This window comes from Haplochromis burtoni, unplaced genomic scaffold (genome assembly GCF_018398535.1).
Source record: "Haplochromis burtoni strain Fernald_Lab_line unplaced genomic scaffold, NCSU_Asbu1 Contig_83, whole genome shotgun sequence".
Lineage (NCBI taxonomy): Eukaryota > Metazoa > Chordata > Actinopteri > Cichliformes > Cichlidae > Haplochromis > Haplochromis burtoni.
This window is the reverse complement of record NW_024582444.1, coordinates 1,550,384-1,570,780: the sequence shown is the minus strand read 5'-3', so window position 1 is coordinate 1,570,780 and position 20,397 is coordinate 1,550,384. Positions and strand designations below refer to the sequence as shown.

Below are 20,397 nucleotides of genomic sequence, written 5' to 3'. Positions count from 1 at the left end.
AAAGTAGTCACCGCTAAGGGGCGTTTCCAGGAAGAGAGCGGTTACATTTTCCTGTAATGGCGGACCAGGCAGAGAGCGAGACTATCGGGTTCAACGACAACAGGTCAGATAACAGCGAGTAAAGCGTTAAAATGATTATTAATCGTGGGTAATATAAAGCATTTGCGGACATTTAATATGCAGCTGGTCTGCGTTGCTTTAGGTTCAGTAGTGTTGATATGTGGCGCTCGTGCATGTCAATGTAGCCACGCCAGCTAACTAGCTTCCAGCTAGCTAGCCCCCGTGTTGAAGAGCGGCTCGATTTCTGCTCTCCGCTCCCCGGCACGCGGTAAACATGGGCCAGACAGATTAAACAGACAGATGTTTACCTCTCACGCAAGGCCACCCCAATCACCCGGCTTTGTGCTTGGGCTCAAACGTGGCGGTTGTTATCAATTATATCCAGCTAGCAAAAATATGCTAAAGTGATTGGAAAGTAGCTGTTTTAAATAGACAGAAAAAAGGTTGATGTTAGCCCGATTATCACAAGACGACATTTGCTGAATGTTTGTGTTCATCTACGGCCAAGCGGGTATAACCCTGAAGGGTTCAGCATGTAGATATGAGGGAATATAAATACCACAGAGTCTGAATGGACAACCCGTCCACGTCACACCGTCTTCAAACAGCCTTGCATAGCAATTAAGTAAATTTACCCTAAATGATGTCCTTAAGTAGAATCCTAAGGTATTTATAATAAGGAACATGTATCTGTGAAGGTTCTCAGTCATCCAGGTCATCGTAGTCTAAGGAGCTTGGAAAGAAAAGCGTCTGGACTGGACTGAGTTGCTTGAATAAGGAACATGTATCTGAGAGACATAGTTTCAAGTTACTGAAATGAATGTGTTATACACCATCCAGTCAACTGGTTAGAAAAGCGAGCAGTATTTACAGTCCGTACATGTAAATGTATGTTTATGCATCAGTAATAACAGTTCACAAGTGTAGCATGCAACAGAGCTCATGTTGGTGTCTGATGGATACTTTAGCGATACACTGATTGTGAAATTCTAGGCAAATTCGGATTAAAATGGCAGTTTAGGTGATGGGCAATGGCCCAGAGTTTATTTTTTTATTTACTTATATATATATTTGTTTATTTTTTGTGTCAGAGAACCAGAGAAATCTTTCATTTCTATCATAGCATCTTTGAACATTTAGCCAGCATTAAATTGTTGCGACGTAACACAAAGCTTCTGCTTCATATTAGAGTGGTTTTAAGTTGTGCTATTGCTACTTTGACTTTGATAATAGGTCTGAGCACTTCTTCCGCTGCTGTTTGCTGGCCCATTTCTGCAGCAAGTCTCACATTAGTCAGCAGAAAGTGTTTGTATTCATTGCTAACCATTCCTGGCTATACTGCAACTTCCTCGGTTGTAAAATTACAATATTAAGATGTTAAAATGATATTACAGATGTTATTACTTTTGTCGTGTAATTTATTTTTGGACTGTGAAGGATAATTTGTCATTGCACTGTATAATTTTTACTGTATATTAGGGCTGTTCGATATAACAATATATATCGGATGACGATATAAAAACTTCTATCGTTTCACTTTACGCTATCTTTTGTTTCGTGGTGTCGCAAAATAAACTGTTAACAGCAATATTTTTTCATAGTTTTGATGGTCACTGTAGTGGCTATATTAATTTCCTAAAGTTCTCTCTTTCTCTTATATTTTATATAACCACACTACAGACAGACAAGCGCCTGTTTTTATGTGTTGTGGTTAGCAACAACGACGGTAACAGCATCGCGTGTCCGCTTGTTTATGTTCCACATAAACCTTTCACAATAAAGCTCAAGATCCTGTTGAGACTTTTCAAAATAAACTGAATCACGTGAAAGAGCAGATTATTTACGGATGAGAATTAAAAAAGAGCCGCCAGGTGCTAAAAAATAAACCTTAGACTCAAACGTTAGAACAGGCTTTTCCCCGCAGCACGCCATGTAATAAATACTCACAAAGAAAACGGCAGCCGTTACATCTTATGTCTAAAAATGTATAGTTTCATGCATCGGTTAAAACACTCGACTCCAGCTACATGACGCGCAGCTGGAAACACTTCCTGCAAGACGAGCTGCCCGAGAGTCACAGAATTTACAGAAAATGTTACATTTTTGTGATTTATATCGTTATCGACGATAGAATTCTTATATCGGGATATGAGATTTTGTTCATATCACACAGCCCTACTGTATATTTAATAATTAAGCTAATAATTGCTTTCTGCACTCTTTTCAAAGGCTTTATTTACAGTTTAGTGTTATGTTAGTATTGATCATAAGCTTTAACTATAACTTTTATTATGTTGTGCCAGAATGGCGCAGCAGGCAGTGCGGTTTCGTGGCCCTGCGCCTGCGCCTACACAGACCCCGGTGTTAAGAGGCCCACCACCACTCCTTAGGCCACCACCGCCTCCTTTTGGGATGATGAGGGGACCTCCCCCACGACCTCCGTTTGCACGTCCACCCTTCGACCCCAGCATGCCACCAATCCCTCCACCAGGAGGGATGCCTCCACCTATTGGGCCTCCCCACCTACAGGTAACTGCTCCACATTCTTTTACAAGCATGGTTTTCATCATGGAAATGTTACCCTCTTGTTAGGGTTGTTAAAAAAAATCAATACAACAATATTGATACCAACAGTCCTGTCTTTCCTTCCTCCATGACACACAACTTCACATGGCTCCTCCTGTCATTACCAGCTGTAGTAGTTAACGTTCATAACACTGAACAACACTTTAAGAGGAATTTTTAAGGTTAGTAAAGCTCCTGTTTCAACAGCATGAAAGTATTTAATAGATAAAAATGTTAACCCGACCAGTGCACACATTAACATTAGCTATTTAACTATTGTCAGTTACCCAACAGCCTTGTTAGCTGTCTGTTATTAGTAACGTGTTGGCTAGCGGACTGTAGTTAGAAAAATGATGAATAATTATTGCAGGTTGAACGAGTGGCTGATCGAATACTTAGCCATGGCAGAGGTGGTTATGGAGAAACAGAAAACCTGGCAGGTTCCTGGCTGTACAGAGCAGGGAGTGAGCCGTAGCCGAGCTAAGCAGAAAGGGAAATGTGGTGAACTAATCCGAGCAAATAAAGACGGAAATCTGAAGCGGGAAATCAGGCGGTTTCGATTCTTAACGCAGAGTTGGAGCAGTGTACATGCTGGATGAGAGCGAGGCTGCAGGCAGATGTGAACTAGATAATTAACTTTAATTTTTTTACCTCTACAATAATTTCTAAAAAATATGTTTCTTTATTTCATGTAGCCAGCTGTGAGGGCTTTTTCACAGTGAGTGCAAGTTGAGGATATGACTTCTTCGCCATTTATTCTGGTGATGTAGGATGGGTTTAAAATCTTCCTCATGGTATCAGAAATGGTATCAAGTATTGTCATGGGTTTTGGTATCAAGTTTAAAATTCTTATATTGCGACAACCCTATTCTGGCGACGTGCTCACAATGGTTTTTGAGACGAAGTGAATTGAGTTATTATTTTAAATTATTGAATACGCATCGATCAGCTGTGTAGCCCCAGGTAGAGTCTGCAAAGAAGAATGTGTCCTTCTCTGTTACAGCATAACAGCAGTATTAACTCTTAAAAGGAGGGGCAGACAATAAGGAAGCATATGACTAATCTTTGTTTTATAATCTCTTTGGGTTCATGATTGATTCTTTGGTGCAATGTCATTTTTCTCTTGTAAAATACAGTAATGATGCACAAATCTCCCTATTTGGAATCCAAAAAGGCCAATTAGCATCAACTGCTGGCTGAGCCCTCCACTGCTTGTGACTGTGCACTTTTCTGTATCCTCTACAGACACATTATGTTGGAGGATAGAGTGCTTTAACGGGATAATCTAGACTCTCAGTTCTGCTCTTTATTATATGAAAGCTAAATTCTGTGCCCTCTCTTTATTGTGTAGAGACCTCCGTTCCTTCCCCCTCCTATTGGTAACCTGCCACCTCCACCAGGAATGCTGTTTCCTCCTGGGATGCCTCCCGTTCCCACATCTGGAAACCCTGCGCTCAACCCTGCTGAAGAAATCTGGGTAGAGAACAAGACGCCAGAAGGAAAGGTAAGGTGGAGGTCCTATGAAAGCAGATAGCAGGCATCCTCAAGATGATATGTGTAATAAATAAGTTGATTGCACTAAAACAGCTTTAATAATAATTTGTGCACACTTAGTTAAAGCTTATGGTTGCATCAATATTGTCTCTAATTAAAAGTGGTGTGTTGTGTTTGTTTTTTTTAAATGAGATTTTTACAGTTTGCTAAATTCCTTAGTTGGTAGAACAAGAAATCTTGCTTAGCCTGAAATATTGGCTGCTGCCCCTAGAAGCTCAGTCATCAGACTCGAGCTGTCAAGTTCCCATATTGGTTACTTGGTTTTACTTGGTTTGCATTTCAGTCACCGTTGGAAGACAACAAGGCTGCTAATAACAGTTTTTAACATATTTCCACTCACTGTAAATGTTGCTGTCATCTTTTCAGAACTAGTTAATCGGGACCTACCTCTTGAGTGTAGTTATAATTGATAAGCCTATCAAGTGGGCACCTGCCACTCTCCCAGTCACTGTACTACTACTTATCATGTCATCTGCCTCCAAGTCTTCCATCCTTCTCTTATACCAACCCACTGCATGTTCTCCTTCACTGAATCTTCTCTGTGGTCTTCCTCTTTTCCACCTGCCTGGAAGCTCCACTTTTAACATTCTTTGTCCAATATATCCACTAACCCTCCTCTGCACATGTCTAAACCCTCTCAACCTTGCCACTATAACTTAGTCTCTAAATTTTCCAACCTGAGCTGGTCCTTATATTTTCATTTTGAATCATATCCTTTCTGGTCACTCTCAGTGAAAATCTGTGCATTTCCAGCTTTGCCACCACCAGCTCAGCCTCTTGTCTTTTTGCTTTTGCCACCTACTCCAAACCATGTGTCAAAGCAGGTCTCACTAACATTTTGTAAACCTTCCTTTTCACTTTTGCTGTATTCCCTAAATCAGAGCTCTGCTGTAACAAGATTAAATTTTTGTTATTAATTATTTGTAATGCAATACAAATTGTTCTTTCATTTTTTTGTAATCATAAAAAACTGATTTTTTTTCACAATATTTAAAAAAAACTGTGATTGTTTCTCATTCACAGACATATTACTACAACGCCCGGACCAGAGAGTCATCATGGAGTAAACCTGATGGCGTGAAGGTCATCCAGCAGTCTGAGCTCAACCCTCTTCTCGTGGCTGGGGCTGCAGGTTCAGGGGCAAATGTTGGGGTGACCGCCAGCTCAAGCAGTGTCAATACTACAGCAAGCACAGCAGCAGCAGCCTCCCCTACCCAAGCTCCAACCTCGGCCCCCTCCCGCACACTCACCTCCAGTCCAGACTCCATCACCACCCATTCCCCCTCTGCGAGCATAGCAGGTAAACAGCACCTCATCAACATCTCATACTCACACACACACACACACAAAGCAAGAATAAAACCAAAAGTACTTCTTTTTCTTCCCAAAAGCCACCGTTGTAGCAGACCTCCCTCCTATTGCCACAGTGACCTCATCTGTTGCTGTTTCTCCGGTCACTGTGGTGACTGTTTCCACGGTGCCATCTCCTGTTACGGCAGTGCAGACCGTGCCACTGCTGCCAGCAGCCCTGCCTCACAGTGTGGCCCAGCCCACCGCAGCCATACCTGCCTTCCCTCCTGTCATGGTGCCACCTTTCAGGGTGCCTTTGCCAGGCATGCATATCCCTCTACCAGGTGAGAATGAGACACAAAAACCTTTAGTCAAGCTGTACATGTATATACTGTAATGACTATTCTGCCTCATTGGGCCATGTTTTTAAATGTTTTGTCCACCATGGCCTGCTGCTGTTGCTGTAAGGCTGTCTTTTACAGTCCAGGAGGGTTTTTTGTATCTAAGGTCTTCTAAAATATTTGGATGTACATATGATTCAATCCAGTCAGGTGTGCACAAGACACGTAGGGCTGGTTATAGGGTGTATGATTCTCCTGAATGCTATTCTTTGGACTGCAGGCATTTTAGTGGTAATCAAAAGGGAACGTTTGGTCAGCAGAACTGCCACAAATTTGATTTAAATGTAATTAGTGTTGTGATTTTTAGCTTTAATTACATTTAAGTAAAAAGAGAAAGAGAGAAAATGTTAGAAACAGCCCCAGATTCCTGCTCTTTTACACTGCATAGCAAAGAGACTGATTGTTAGACCTCATTCATGTAGGTCTAGCAGTCAGTCACTAACCATGTGGACCACAGGTTGCTAGGGAAAAATGTGTATTCCCCAACTGTTTGGTTGCAGGCTGTCACATGGTGAAATCAATTGCAAAGAAGGTGCTGCATCTTCTCTTCTTCTTCTTAGTCTCTGAGTTGTAGTGATCTTCCAATCTTCTAAACAAACAATAAGCGACCTCCTCAATCTGCTAGCAACCAAAGCAATAACAAGGAGTTTTTTATGCAGTACCCTAGGGTTTGGCGATTGGACGAATATATATACTATCGACGATAGTTTTTACAAGGGTGTTATTTATTTATTTGCCCATGAGTAAGTTTGCTAATAATGATGGAGCAGTCAATAGAAAAAATAATAACGCTGTTTTAACTGCACCCTCCTCAGAGTGCGCCCAAATGCTTGTTGATGGAGCTACAGAAGCTGGTGATAGCCTAGCATACTCAGCTGGATGGTGGACACGTACATGCTCATGCAAGCTAACCGTGTTTAAGTACTCAGCTCGCGCTAAACGTCTGCAAAAGTGGCACACCACTTTGGTTACATCCTTAGGTTTGCCCCTTTCATCCGGTTTAACGCCTAAAAAATCCCAAATTGTCGACTTTATATTTTTTTTTAGTGCTGTCAGCGTTAACGTGCCTTCATCACGTTCCTTCCCCCTCAGCTTTAATGGAAGGAATTTCCATTTAACCCATCTGGAGCGCAGACTGAGTCAAAATCCCTGAAATGTCTCTGTCAACTCATTTTGGCAGTCCAAATTTTGTTCATTCTGCGCTCCAGATGGGTTGAGAGTGTTAAAAATTTTAATCGTGATGACTGCATTTAAGCCGCATTAACGCTGACAGCTGGGGTTTTTTTTGGGGGGGGGCTAGTTCATCAAACCAAATCAGTCCGTGCATGATTACATTGCCCTGCCCATCAAAAACTCTGCGATTATATCGCCCATTGTGATTTGGACTAACGATTGCCAGTTGGAAAATTTTTACATATCGCCCAACCCTACAGTACCCTCATCATGACCGATTTCACCCAGCGACATCCAGCAACTGCTTGCCAACCAGTTGGGGAATACACATTTTTTACTTCCAAATGAAGGTTGCCAGGGGGTCACTGACCAGATTCTAGGGTTGTAGGAGAGCAAAAGATCAGTTTGCGATCTCTCTCCTTTTTTGAGTGTAAGAGATGAAACTGAATAATTACAACAATAAAGAAGAATCCACAGAGTCAAGTATTTGGATACGGCCTCACTCAGTACTGCAGATAGCAGCTTTTTTTTTTTTGGGAGGGGGGGGGGTTTCTGGGTAGAAACCCAGTTTTTTATTTTATTTTAATTGTGACTTTATAGTGCAGTCATAAAAACATTTGCCTGATGTGTGAAAGATCCCCAGGTCAAGACTGGGAAGAGGCACAGATACTTGGGAGGGTTGTGTCAGGAGGGTGTAAGCATCTGTGTCAAATCTTACATGTAGATTCATCTGCGTTGGTGACCCCTTGTGAATAAGGGAGCACCCAAAAGAAGCTTTATTATTGTTGTAAATATTAACAACAAAAGATTTGGGTAGCCAGCAGGCTCCAGCTCCAGCCCATTATTTAGATCTAATTTAAAGTGAAAGGTCATGCAGGTGGATAAATTTATTGCCAGCTAAAATCAAAATTGGCTGAAAGCACACCTCAATTAGGACAGATGGTTTTCAAACGTCAGACTTGGAATCTCCTGATTGACGGTGTTGTTATTATGGATTCACTCTCTCAGATGTGCCATCAATACAGGCCGTACGTTATGTTGTGCAGCTGATTCCTGACATCTTTAAATATACATGAATTTCAACAGAGGCAGAAAAATAAATCTGGTTGTGTGTTTTGTCTGAACTGGGCCAAACATATACAAGCTCTTACACAACATGGTAGCTGATATCTAGTGTCCTGCTGTGTTCAACCAGATGCTTGCTTGTCCGTTGTTCTTGCAGGTGTAGCAATGATGCAGATAGTAGATGCAACCTGTGTAAAGGCAGGCCCCAGCGCCAACGGTAAACACCCAGCCGCTCGCCTATCAGATCTACAGTAGATCGCATGGTAGTGAATGATGTCTACATGCGTAGTCTGGTGTATATGCAGACCCACAAACAGTGGCATGGTGTTGAGTGCTGTGAACATGGTCCATTGGGTGTACAGTGGTGAAATTCCTTCCATTAAAGCTGATAGAAACAGAAGCTTAATTTTGTTTCCATGATCAGAGAGGGCGATTAGATAGAGTCACGTGCAGTGTTTCATTCTCATCTTGTGTGACATCTTTTCTAGTTTCTTCTTAACTGAATTCTTCCACCCACTTTAAAAGAAGAAGAAGAAGAAGAGAAGCAAACATACAAGAACATGATTTAACTTTTAATAAATGATACTGACACTGATTCTTTGAACCGAAAGGGGGTAATTTTTTTGCTGTTAACTGTTCTAAATTGTTAGATGTTACTGAGTTGTTGGTTGTTGGGGCATTTTTAGGCATGTGGTTGTCGACTGTAAACAGTTTTTTTTTTTGGGGGGGGGGGGTTTAAGAAAGGAGTGACCATCTTTATATTTTAAGGGCAGTCTCATTGTTGTGTCAGGGCTTTGGTAGTGTAACGGTTAGGGCTACATGATGTGTTGTTGTGGTCGTCCTCCTTTGTGGCATGGTTGTGTGTTTGTGGTCACTACTGTATTTGTCTGTTTGTGTGGCCTGTGTTCATTGTCATATAGTTGCTTGTTCAAAGCATTTTAGACGTGAAGAGTTTCTTTCACAAAAATCACAATACCCTCTCTTTTTATTTTCCCTCGTCTTGCTCTGCTTGATGAGCAGAGAAACCCTCACACCGACAGTTTTTAGCTTGCAGTGAGTTATTCTTACCTCTGGTTTTACTAAGATGTGGGTTTTTTTGTTATTACTATCACCACATGTTGGTAACAGTCTGGGTCATGAAATCGCCTTCATTAATGTCTAAACTAATGCCATTGTAGCTAGTGTTAGTGGCTCAGACATAAAGATGACACTCAGCCAACAATGGTCTCTCTCTTCCCTGTATGACTGCTGACAGGCATGCTTCCTGGTATGGGCCCGCCTTTAGTTTCCGTGATGCACCCCCAGCTGACGCTCTCGGCAGCTCCTGCTTCCATGGCTGGATCATTGCAGCTCCCCGAGTGGTCAGAGTACAAAACAGCAGATGGGAAAACGTACTACTACAACAACCGGACGCTAGAGTCCACTTGGGAGAAACCACAGGCTGTGTTGGAGAAAGGTAGGCTTTGACATCATGTGTCTTATCCAGTATTATCCTTTTGAGCTATGAGTTTTTCCCAAAACTGTGCTATCTGTTAGCTATCTGTTATCTGTATTTTAAAAAAAGACAGACTTGTGTTCTTTTAAATGCAAATCAAATAGTGGGTCTAGCTGAATTTCTTTTCAAATCCTCTAAATCTTCTAAAATGTCCCAAAAATCTGTAATAACGATTTTTCTGTACTGCAAAACACAGGAAACTAAGTTGCTTCAGACTCGTCATTTTTACATACACTCACCCGTCACTTCATTAGGCACATTTGTTGCACTGCTCTATGTAACTGGCCCATCTGCTATCTTTAGGCATGTAGATATAGCCAACATGGTCTGCAGAATTTCGCAATGAGCATCAGAATGGGGAAGAAAGGTGATTTAAGTGACTTTGAACATGGCATGGTTGGGGTAGTGCAAGACAGGCTGATCTGAGTTTTTCAAAAACTGCTGATCTGTTGGGATTTTCCTGCACAACCATCTCTAGAGAATGATCTGAAAAAGAGAAAATATCCCATAAGCAGCAGTTCTCTGAAAATGCTGGGGTCAGTTTTTGCTCTGACATTCAGATGGCAGGGTCAGAATCTGGTGTGAACAACATTAAAGTATAGCTCCACCCTGCCTTGTATCAATACTTCAGGCTTCTGCTGATGACCCCTTTTGCCAAACGAATATTATTTTGAAGCCACAGCCTACTGGAGCATTGCTTCTGCCCGTGTCCATTGCTTTATGATCAGAGTGTACCTGTCTTCTCATGGCTGCTTCCAGCAGGATAACACGCCAGGTCACAAAGCTCAGATCATCTCAAACTGGCTTCTTTAGCATGAAAATGAGTTCACTGTACTCAAATGGCCTCCACAGTGTCCAGATCTCAGTCCAGTCTTTGGGGTATGGTGTTATTTGCGTCATAGGTGAGCAGCCAATAAATCTGCTTCATGCTGTCATGTCAATATGGACCATAAAGAGTTAAAATAGTTCTGGAGGTTAAAGGAGGTCCAACCTGGTGCCAGCAACGTGTACCTAATGATGTGACTGGTGAGTGCATGGCCACAGTATCTAGTTAGTTTGAAGCTTGTATACACTGATTCCCAGTCCTGCTGAGATTTCAGGCTCCAGATCATTCAGTGGAAGAGTTAATTAAATTAAAAGGGCTCATTCTCAGTTTTACCAAACTCATAGGCTATAACCTCTTTGACTTTCTTGTCAGACCAGATGTAAAGTCAAACTTAAGTTATCTCACCGTCCGCATTTGTCTGGTTTTTTTTCTCCTCCCTTCTCTGTAGAAAAAGAAGCAGAAAAGGCAAAAGAGCGACTAGCCCAGGAGGAAGCCGAGGCAATGGAGATGGAGGATAAGGAGAACAAAATGGAAAACACTAATAATGAGAAGGAGGTATCTGATTAACCACTTGCACTGCCAAGCCAAAACAGATTGAATCCAGTAAACCATCTGAAGGTAGCAGCAACAGAGAACCATTTCTTGTTTTTTTTTCTCTTTATCAAGGAGACAAAAGAAGAAGAGATGACGGAGGAGGAAAAGGCAGCTCAGAAAGCCAGACCTGTAGCCACCAACCCTATTCCTGGCACGCCATGGTACAGACTGCATATCATCGCACACTTTCCTTCATGGTATATGGCAGGGCGGTAATATAATGCTGCCTTTTTTTTTTCTCTTCTTCTGTGTCTATTAATCTGCTTTAGGTGTGTGGTGTGGACAGGCGATGATCGTGTATTCTTCTACAACCCGACAACTCGGCTCTCCATGTGGGACCGCCCCGAGGAGCTGGTTGGTCGAGCTGATGTTGACAAGCACATCCAGGAGCCACCACATAAGAGGGGTCTGGAGGACAGCAAGAAGACAGGTGTGGATGCAATGTTTTATAAATTATACATTATGTACTGAGAGTATTGATATAGGAAAGGTTTAAGCTAAGAAAAGCATATTAATTATTGTTGTCATTATTATTATTATCATTAGTATTTATTTATTTATCTTTTTATTTGACGAAGCAACAAGAGTACAGCCTGTGGTCTGAATTTTCAGTCAGATGTTTTCACATTTTTGAGTGTTTTTCCTCTTTTCTTTTTCAAGTTATGTCAAGCTTTATGGATTTTCCATAATAACGAGCCACAGAATGCATAATGTATTTCTGTTGAAATCAACTTTTTATCCCCTATTTTTTTTTTTTATTTTGCTTAAAACTACATGTTAGGGAAACAAAAATAAACACTTAAAATATACTTCACATGCTGCTGGCAACATCATCACACGGCCACTTCTATTCATGCTCAACATTAAGGGGCAAGCTACCATATTCACCTGAATGATAGGTGTCGCCACTGAGACAATACTCCCTCATCAGATCTGATATAGGAAGAGAAGAAGTCAAGACCAGAAGCAAAGACTCCAGTGTTTGTTGTTTTGTTTTTTCCCCAAATTTTTGCAGCATCTGAATCTGTATAATCAGTCGATCTTTGTGGCTCAGTAGGGATAAAAACTGATACAGTCGTACACTTGTGTCTTCAACCCACCTGTGAGACCTCTGACTTTCACCCTTAACCACCTTTTACTGAACATTACAACGTATCAGTGATCGGAGAGACAGCAGTGATCTAGTTGCACAAATCAGGTGTTTATTTTTTCTCTTTTGGAACAGTAAACCCTGTGCATGACATTTGGGTAGCTGTTCCACTTTTATACAGTTTAAGGCTAATTACAGTCACCTCTGTCAGCATGGACTTCACAGTGGCTGCACGCTGGTAAAACCACTTTCTGCACCAATAGTCCTGCGTCACACAACAGTTAACACATTCATTAGAGGGACAGGCTCAGCTCTTATCAGTTAGCCATGAACACAGCACATGCCCTCAGAACAAACAAATGCTCAGCTTAAACAGTCCAAGTTGAACTAGTAGTCGTTGAAGTTGTGTGGCACTACCTTTTGGCAGGCAGCCCTCTAAAAAAAACACAAGTGTTGCAGTCATTCTTGGCTCTCTGTGCTCACTATATTTGTGTTGTGTCTGTGTTCACACACAGGTGTCAGCAAGGAGGATCCAGAACTATCCATTGCTGCTGAAGAGAATCAAGATGAGGAGCCAACCAAAGCCAAAAAGAGGAAGTAAGTCCTTCCTCTTTTGTGAAAAATTCTTTTTTTCCTTTCTCTTTTTGATTCATTAACCTTTAAAAAAAATGATTCTCTCACCACCACCTCTGTTTTTAACACTTGCAGGAAGGAGGACACGAAAGAGGCAGACTCTGAGAAGGAAGCAGCCATGGAGGCAGAGCTCCGAGCAGCTAGAGAAAGAGCTATAGTGCCACTAGAGGCCAGGATGACCCAGTTCAAAGATATGTTGTTGGAGAGAGGGGTAACACATCTTTTTTTTTTAAAAAAAGTTTGTTTGAGAGAACCACGTGAGATGAATTGTTCTCACTTGTTGAGATTTTCTTTCCATTGCACATGCTCAGAAATGTCAAATCTTTCAGGCTTTTGTCAGACACGTGGTCACCGTTTAGTCTTGTTGTTGTCTTTCCTGCCTGTAGGTGTCTGCATTCTCAACTTGGGACAAAGAACTCCACAAGATTGTTTTTGACCCACGTTACCTACTACTGAACCCCAAAGAAAGGAAACAGGTTATTTTTTTTTGTTTTTACCCTTTTCTCAGTATTTCTCTGTACTGTATTTTTAGCTGTTACACTTTCTTGCGGTCTTTGAGTCATTTTGGTATAATTGTGCTTCAGGTATTTGATCAATATGTGAAGACACGAGCAGAGGAGGAAAGGAAGGAGAAGAAGAACAAGCTGATGCAGGCCAAAGATGAGTTCAGGAGGATGATGGAGGAGGCGAAGCTCACACCAAGGTGACAGGACAGTCCACTTTTACTACATTTCATAGTGGTTTTATGGGGTCAAATCAGTCACCACTACAATTACCCTCAAAGAAAAGTCTTATTACATTACTCGTTTGCCTCTTTTTTACTAGTACCTACTAAGCTCCGTTCAACCATTGGTTTCGGTCATTTTCCATTACAATTGAGTACCCCCTCAATGTGGGTAGGGTCGTTATTAGGGTTGGGTTTTGATGATCGATTTATCAATTAAAATCGATTCTAGCTTGGATAACGTAAAATTGATTCATTAAAATCCTGAATCGATTTTTAAATATACTTTTATTTTGCCCGAAACGCCAGAATCTCAGGTTAAACTTCACAAAATTTCAACAACCACCAAACAACTAAAACAGTAAATGTGAGCAGGTACACGGATTCTGCACAAAGACTTAAACACAAAGCTCAGACCCGCCGACGGATCAGAATCAGTGAGATGTCGCCTTTCTCACCCGACAGCATGGACATGGTCGGGGCTGAAAGCTGACAGCTCGCTGATTCTGATGTTTCGGCGAGTCCACGCTTTGTGTTTATGCCCTTTTTGCGCTAGATTCAAAAGCTGCAGGTTTTTGTCTCTCTCCAAACAATATTGACTGAACCAGCAGCAACAGAAGATCCAAACTACGCTTCACATTTCGCTTCACGTAAACATCGTCATGAATTCACTCTTAGTTTTGCTGTTTTGCTTCCACCACAATAAAATCACACATCATGCAGAGCTCGCTGTCTCTCTCTCTCTCTCTCTGTACTTCAAGAACAGTTTCCCATCTAAAAATATTTTTCCTGCATTATTCGCTTGCTTATTACGCACAAGTCTACCGCTGTTTACAGCGCTGTCGGCCGCTGTTTTTTTTTCCTTTTACTTACTTCCGAAAAGAGAGCCTCATTTCTGCTGTTCAATAGGCTTCTGAACAAATGTAAACTTTTTAAAATTATGCAAAATTGCAAAACGCTTAGCTGTGTCTCTAATAAAATCTCTGTAGCTTTGCTCTGCTTCACTTCAGCAGCATCAGGTAATGTTCATACAGTATGTTGATTAATCACTTTCTTTCGTTTTTGATCTACTGCAGAATATTTTTAAGGTCATCTGCTATAAAATCCCAGGCAAGGAAAGTCGCCTTCATGTTTTTCTGTGTTTTATCCTCCGTTACTTCGACACAAAGGCATCTGCTGTGATGCTTACACTTTTGATAAAGGCTCGCAACTGTCAGCTTTCTTTTTATAGATATAAAAATATGGAAATGTACTGATACGTGATCAGAATTATAATGGTAGAATAGAATAGACTGAGGCAAAATTTCCCCGATTCAAATCGAATTGAATGGAATCGTGGATCGAATCGATTCGGGACCTTGTGAATCGGAATCGAATCGATTCTAGAAATCAGTGACAATACCCAGCCCTAGTTGTTATAGCAAGGTGGTGAGAAAGTGTCGTGATTTAATTTGTATGCAACACAAACACAAACACAATGCAGGACATCGAAGCGACATCAGAAGAGAGCTCGACACATGTTGAACAGTTTTTAATCCTGTAGCCGCTAAAGGCTGGTCGGCAATGAATGAATAAATGCAGGAACCAGGTAGTGTAGTATTTTGAAATCCTACCCCCCCCAAAAAGGTCAGGACCTTGACCTCAAGGTCAGAGGTCAAGTTTTCTGAAAATCAGATGTGTGCATCTACTAGGAGGCTAAAGAGTAGCACTGGCAGCCACCAGTATTTTTGCAAGGTCCTTTTTAGACTTTAAATATCTTTGTACCGGGTCGTTTTGCTTCCTAATAATCAGCATTGTTGCTTTTTTGCAGGACAACATTTAGTGAATTTGCAGTGAAGCATGGCCGAGATCCCAGATTTAAGACCATAGAGAAGATGAAAGACAGGGAGGCTATCTTTGTGGAATTCATCACGGCTATGAGGAAGAGAGAAAAAGAGGACTCCAAGTCTAGGGGAGAGAAGGTAAGACTCACTCACATCTCAAAGTGTACCGTCTTTCTTTCTTAGCCTTAAACTCTCCAGAGTTGCGTCTCTGCTGCTGACGTTGTTTTTACACAGATTTATAATAAAGTTTGACGTGTTTGTTTTTTTCTTTAAGGTCAAGCAGGACTTTTTTGATCTTCTGAGTGAGCAGCACATAGAGGGAGGTCAGCGGTGGAGCAAAGTGAAAGAGAGGCTAGAGACTGACCCGCGATACAAGAATGTGGAGAGCTCTGCACTCAGAGAAGAGCTTTTCAAACAGTTCATGGAAAAACAAGCCAAGGTAGGAGCAGCTTTGTGGAGATAACGTCAGGGTTTATGTGCTGATCAGGGTTTATCTGATGTGTTCGAAAGCATTCATTGGAATAATAACTGTTCATGTACTTTTAGGGAGGTGCACATGTAATAAATGTTAACTAACTGGACGTTGACCTGATGTATATGGCACCAGCTCAACTTAACTTGTATTTCTAAAAGAGAGAATTTAGTGCAACATATCGAAAGAAGCTTACACAGACTTCTTGTGATATCACCTGCAGAACATTGACATTGAGAAGGAGCGAGAGCTGGAACGTCAGGCTCGTATTGAGGCCAGTCTCAGAGAGAGGGAGCGGGAGGTCCAGAAGGCCCGATCAGAACAGACCAAAGAGATCGACCGAGAAAGGGAACAGCACAAGAGGGAGGAGGCCATCCAGCATTTCAAAGCTCTAATGTCTGACATGGTGAGGTGCTCTGCAGAAACACTGGGGTGTGAAAAAACACATGCTCTTATCATGTGTGAGTTTCGTTAAGTTGTGATCATTGTTTGTCAAAAAGTGTTTGAAATGTTACAGTTCATGTGTTGCTTATTTTGAGGATAATCCTACTAGATGGGTTTTTTCCCTCTTTGATCCCTTCAAGCAGTTTTTTTTTTTTCCACGACTGTTTTTGTATTCGCCCTTCAGGTCCGTTCTTCTGATGCAACATGGTCAGACACACGTCGTAACCTGCGGAAAGACCATCGCTGGGAGTCAGCTTCGCTGCTGGAGAGAGAGGAAAAGGAGAAGCTGTTTAATGAACATGTAGAAGCGCTGGCCAAGAAAAAGAAGGAACATTTCAGACAACTGCTGGATGAGACCAGCATGGTAAGAAGTGAAAAAACAGGACAGAAAAAGGTGCCAGAAGTCATTTTATATGTTATATTTATAATACGTTATATATGATAGATCTGCAGCTCGATCACTGACAATATTGAAGAAAAGACTGTTGTTTTTGTGTGTGTTGTAGATTACTCTGACAACCACATGGAAGGAGGTGAAGAAAGTTATCAAAGACGATCCTCGTTGTATTAAATTCTCTTCCAGTGACAGGGTAAGACGTTATGGGCTCCAACCCATCTTTATATTATTATAAGATGATAAGAGATTAGTCGTGTTGCAAAAGTACGTCACAAGAAAGAAGTATCGCTCTGTAGTGTGTCTCTTTCACTTAAAATCTCACTTAATGCCACACCTTAGGAGTAAACACCCTGTAGCAGTCTTCACAGCTGCTTCTTATCCTATTCCAGTGTTTTTCTTAAATTTTTGCTACTATAACTTTGCACTGTCCACTTTCTGCTGTGATACAACAGATTTCCCAAGTGTGGGACTAATAAACCTTATCTTATCTTATCTTATCTTATCTTATCTTATCTTATCTTATCTTATCTTATCTTATCTTATCTTATCTTATCTTATCTTACTGCCAGTCTAAACAAAAGAATCGGATAATTCAAAAGTGAATTATAAATCCAGTCCTTCTCCATGTCTCTTCAGTCAGCCCAAAAGATGATTTGAAACTGCAGACTAAAAGCGCGTCTAATAAAATCCAAAACATGAATCTGAATTTAAAAGGAGGGTAGTGAAAGTGATGCTGTATCTCTCGCTCTCTGCTGAATCTTCGGTGGTGTGTGTGGTAATTATTGTGCATAGACTCTCTCTGTTGCTCAGCGAAATGCGAGAAAGGGGAAGTCCAGAAAATTCCAGAGTTCAAATGTCTCAACTTTCGCTTTCAATGTGCTCTGCTGTTTGCAGCATAAAAACATCACCATCGTTTACAGAAGGACAGAAAAAGGACAAATACTCTATTTTTTTTCTTTATTAAAACAGCAATTAATTCATTTTTTGCTTAGTTTAAACCCATGTTGGTTGTTGCCATAAGGTGGTGCTGGATCTCCTGATCACCTTTGGTTGCGAGCTGAGATGCCAAGAATACATTGTGCCAATTAACCTTTTGAAATCCATTACATAGGTGTGTCTACAAGGAGGCTTTCTACTGAGTTTGAGCCCTCAAAGTGGTTTCTTACTACAAGCCTCATTCACTCATCACACACACATTCATACAAGCAGTTTTGTGTATCATTTGTGTATCATTCGCACATGCTCACACTCCAATGGATGGATTTGGGGAAGCTTAAAAGATTTAAATGGATGGGGGTTCAGATACATTGACATGCAGAGTAGGGGGACCCACGAATTGAACCGCCGACCTTCCAATTAGTAGACGCCTGAACCGCATCCGTCCTATTCAAGGAAACGTTTAGATCGAAGCAAATGCTAAATTACAAATTAAATGTCAGCATGAAAAAAAACGCATGCATGAATTCACTCTGTTATTCAAAGGCTTCTTGTAATCAAATGATTACTTTCATTGTCATGATCTCAAGGACTTGGCAGCTTACGTTGTTTTGGATTCATGGGGTGTTTCTATTCATAATCCTTCCTCTACAATGAAAGCTGTTGCCTGTGGACTGCAAACCTTCTCAACAGTGGCTGATATATCTTAAACATATTATAATGTGAGTTTAATTATTTGTGTGAAGTACACTTCCATTTTCTGGAGTTCTGACTCCTGTTTGTCCTTGTTTGTAGAAGAGACAGCGGGAGTTCGAAGACTACATCAAAGACAAATACATCACAGCCAAAGCTGACTTCAGGACACTGTTAAAGGAGACAAAGTTCATCACATACAGGTCTGTGCTTTGTTTCACATATGTTCAGTTTGCATAACCCGACACAGTTGTGCCCCTTCCTAGGAACTTGTTATAAATAAAGCTCATCTAGTCTTTATTTCTCTGCAACTTTAAGCAGATGGTGTGTTAAATGTTTAAGTGGAAAACTGGTGTGGGTGAAATCTGAGTTATTTATTTTTTATTTTTTTATAACGACACTGGAAGATTCTTGCGCAGGTTGCATGACTTGAAACTGTAGTCTGCTCAATAGTGAGAATATCTGAATTACAGTTTTTAACCATTGTCCCTGTATCCCCACTGGCCTGCACTCACACTGCGCTGCACACAATTCACACCTGAGTATGCTTTAGTTTGTCTCAGCAGCTCGCTAGTCCTTGATGTGCCCACACAGAGCACAGTGAGGTTCAAGATTTTCAGAATCTTGTCTACAGTGTTAAAATAATACAACGTAACAGAAGTGCTACTCCCAAAATAAAGAACACTACAAAAACAAGCCATTCACACAATAATCCAAGCCCTCTCAGTAAAAGATAATAAATAATTTTTAATATGAAGGAGTCGAGAATTAAATAGAACTTCTCATAGTGTATTGCAGTAATGATGCTTGATGTAGCACAGCTGAATAAAAACAGCTCTTTAGTCTACGTGTCCTTGTTTTGATGGACCTGTAGCATCTAGCACAGGTCAAACAGTGAGTGCAGAATGAGATCTGTCTTTAGTGACTCTTATATAAAGCTCTTGAGTGGTGTCTTTGCTTCTGCAGTCTCTTTGATTGCAACAGAAGACCAGAGCCAGTGATCTTTTCTGCTGGTTTTATTACCCTCTGCAAGATCTTTTTTTTTATCTGCTGCAGAGCATCCAGGATGCAACGTTGTTACATTTTGTAGCTTCATGAGGACCAATTTTAGAAGTGGTGACATGCTGTCAGTTAACACAGCTATTTTTACTGAAGGCAGCTATATGCAGCATGCCTGAGTCTAACTAAATTGGGCTGACGTCTTAAAAACATTCAGCTCTAGAGCGAGTACACTCCATCCCCAGGACTCGGAGAGGGTGCTGTTCATCTTATTGTATTCCTGCTTGTGAGCGCGCTCTGCCTGTCTCCTTGTGCGCAGGTCGAGAAAGCTCATCCAGGAGTCGGAGCAGCATCTGAAGGACGTAGAGAAGATTCTTCAGAACGACAAGCGGTACCTTGTTCTGGAGTGTGTCCCAGAGGAGCGCAGGAAGCTCATCATGTTCTACATTGAAGATCTAGACCGCCGTGGCCCGCCACCTCCTCCCACCGCCTCTGAGCCTACCCGACGATCTACCAAGTGACCAATCTAATTACTGTCTTGGCCAGTGCTGTACTCCTCCTCGCCCTCCCTTTGGCCAGAGCATGCCCTCCCCTCAGCACCCCTTGATCTCCGCTCTCCAGGCCCACGGCTGGCCATGCAGTGTTTTTTCAGGGGGGTTACGTTGCTTAGATGTGTACCATAGAGATGAACGGTTAACGTCTCTGTGTTATGTCAAAGTCATGAAAAAGCCCTGCGTTTGAGGCGCAGGGACTAGAGGTTACCTGATCCCAAGGTGACCCTTAACCCCTCACCTCTGACTGACCACATTAGAGGGAGGAGGGATAGCAATGAGGCTGCAGGTTGTGCAGCCACACAGGTGTAAGATAGCCGATGTAAATGAGGTTGAGTGTGTGTATGCATGTGATTGAGGCGTCCTTAAGCCTTACAGATCCACTGTGCCAGGTCATCTTTTCAGCGGCTCAGTGTGAATGTTAGTTTCTGCTCAGTGGTTCACTCCAATGTTGCAGCAGCTTCTCTGTTGAATGAAATAAAGACGACTTCCACTGTTTTTCAATATGCTGTGCTCTGGATTATTTGAAATGTCAAAATCGAGGTAACACTTTATTCTCAAATAACACATGTCAAAAAGTTAAGTCTTGCTGCTGAGCAAGAATCTTTAAGT

At 41.5% G+C, this 20,397-nt stretch overlaps 1 protein-coding gene across 4 annotated transcripts; it reads left to right on the top strand.

Annotated features, from left to right (window-relative positions):
* On the top strand, positions 1 to 20,291 carry tcerg1b (transcription elongation regulator 1b (CA150)). 4 transcript variants are annotated; one of them, XM_005926331.1, is made up of 21 exons: positions 1 to 103; positions 2,364 to 2,589; positions 3,977 to 4,129; positions 5,203 to 5,479; positions 5,571 to 5,813; positions 8,266 to 8,325; positions 9,364 to 9,564; positions 10,878 to 10,984; positions 11,096 to 11,184; positions 11,293 to 11,453; positions 12,629 to 12,710; positions 12,822 to 12,957; positions 13,133 to 13,222; positions 13,331 to 13,449; positions 15,281 to 15,431; positions 15,568 to 15,732; positions 15,989 to 16,171; positions 16,394 to 16,573; positions 16,716 to 16,799; positions 18,338 to 18,438; positions 19,554 to 20,291. In XM_005926331.1, exons 1-21 carry the CDS (start codon positions 57 to 59, stop codon positions 19,753 to 19,755), a joined length of 3,057 nt encoding a protein of 1,018 aa, XP_005926393.1. In that variant the 5' UTR covers positions 1 to 56; the 3' UTR covers positions 19,756 to 20,291. The 4 variants fall into 4 exon arrangements, with proteins under 4 accessions (XP_005926393.1, XP_042078241.1, XP_005926394.1 ...); XM_042222307.1 differs by having other exon boundaries at positions 16,394 to 16,603; XM_005926332.1 differs by lacking the exon at positions 8,266 to 8,325.
* The last annotated feature ends 106 nt before the right edge of the window (positions 20,292 to 20,397 follow it).

Coding starts and splice junctions, on each gene's coding strand:
- tcerg1b (XM_042222307.1), top strand. CDS start 57: ATGGCGGACCAGGCAGAGAGCGAGACTATCGGGTTCAACGACAACAG. Junction 8,326..9,363: donor GGCAGGCCCCAGCGCCAACG/GTAAACACCCAG, acceptor GACTGCTGACAG/GCATGCTTCCTGGTATGGGC. Junction 11,185..11,292: donor CCTATTCCTGGCACGCCATG/GTACAGACTGCA, acceptor AATCTGCTTTAG/GTGTGTGGTGTGGACAGGCG.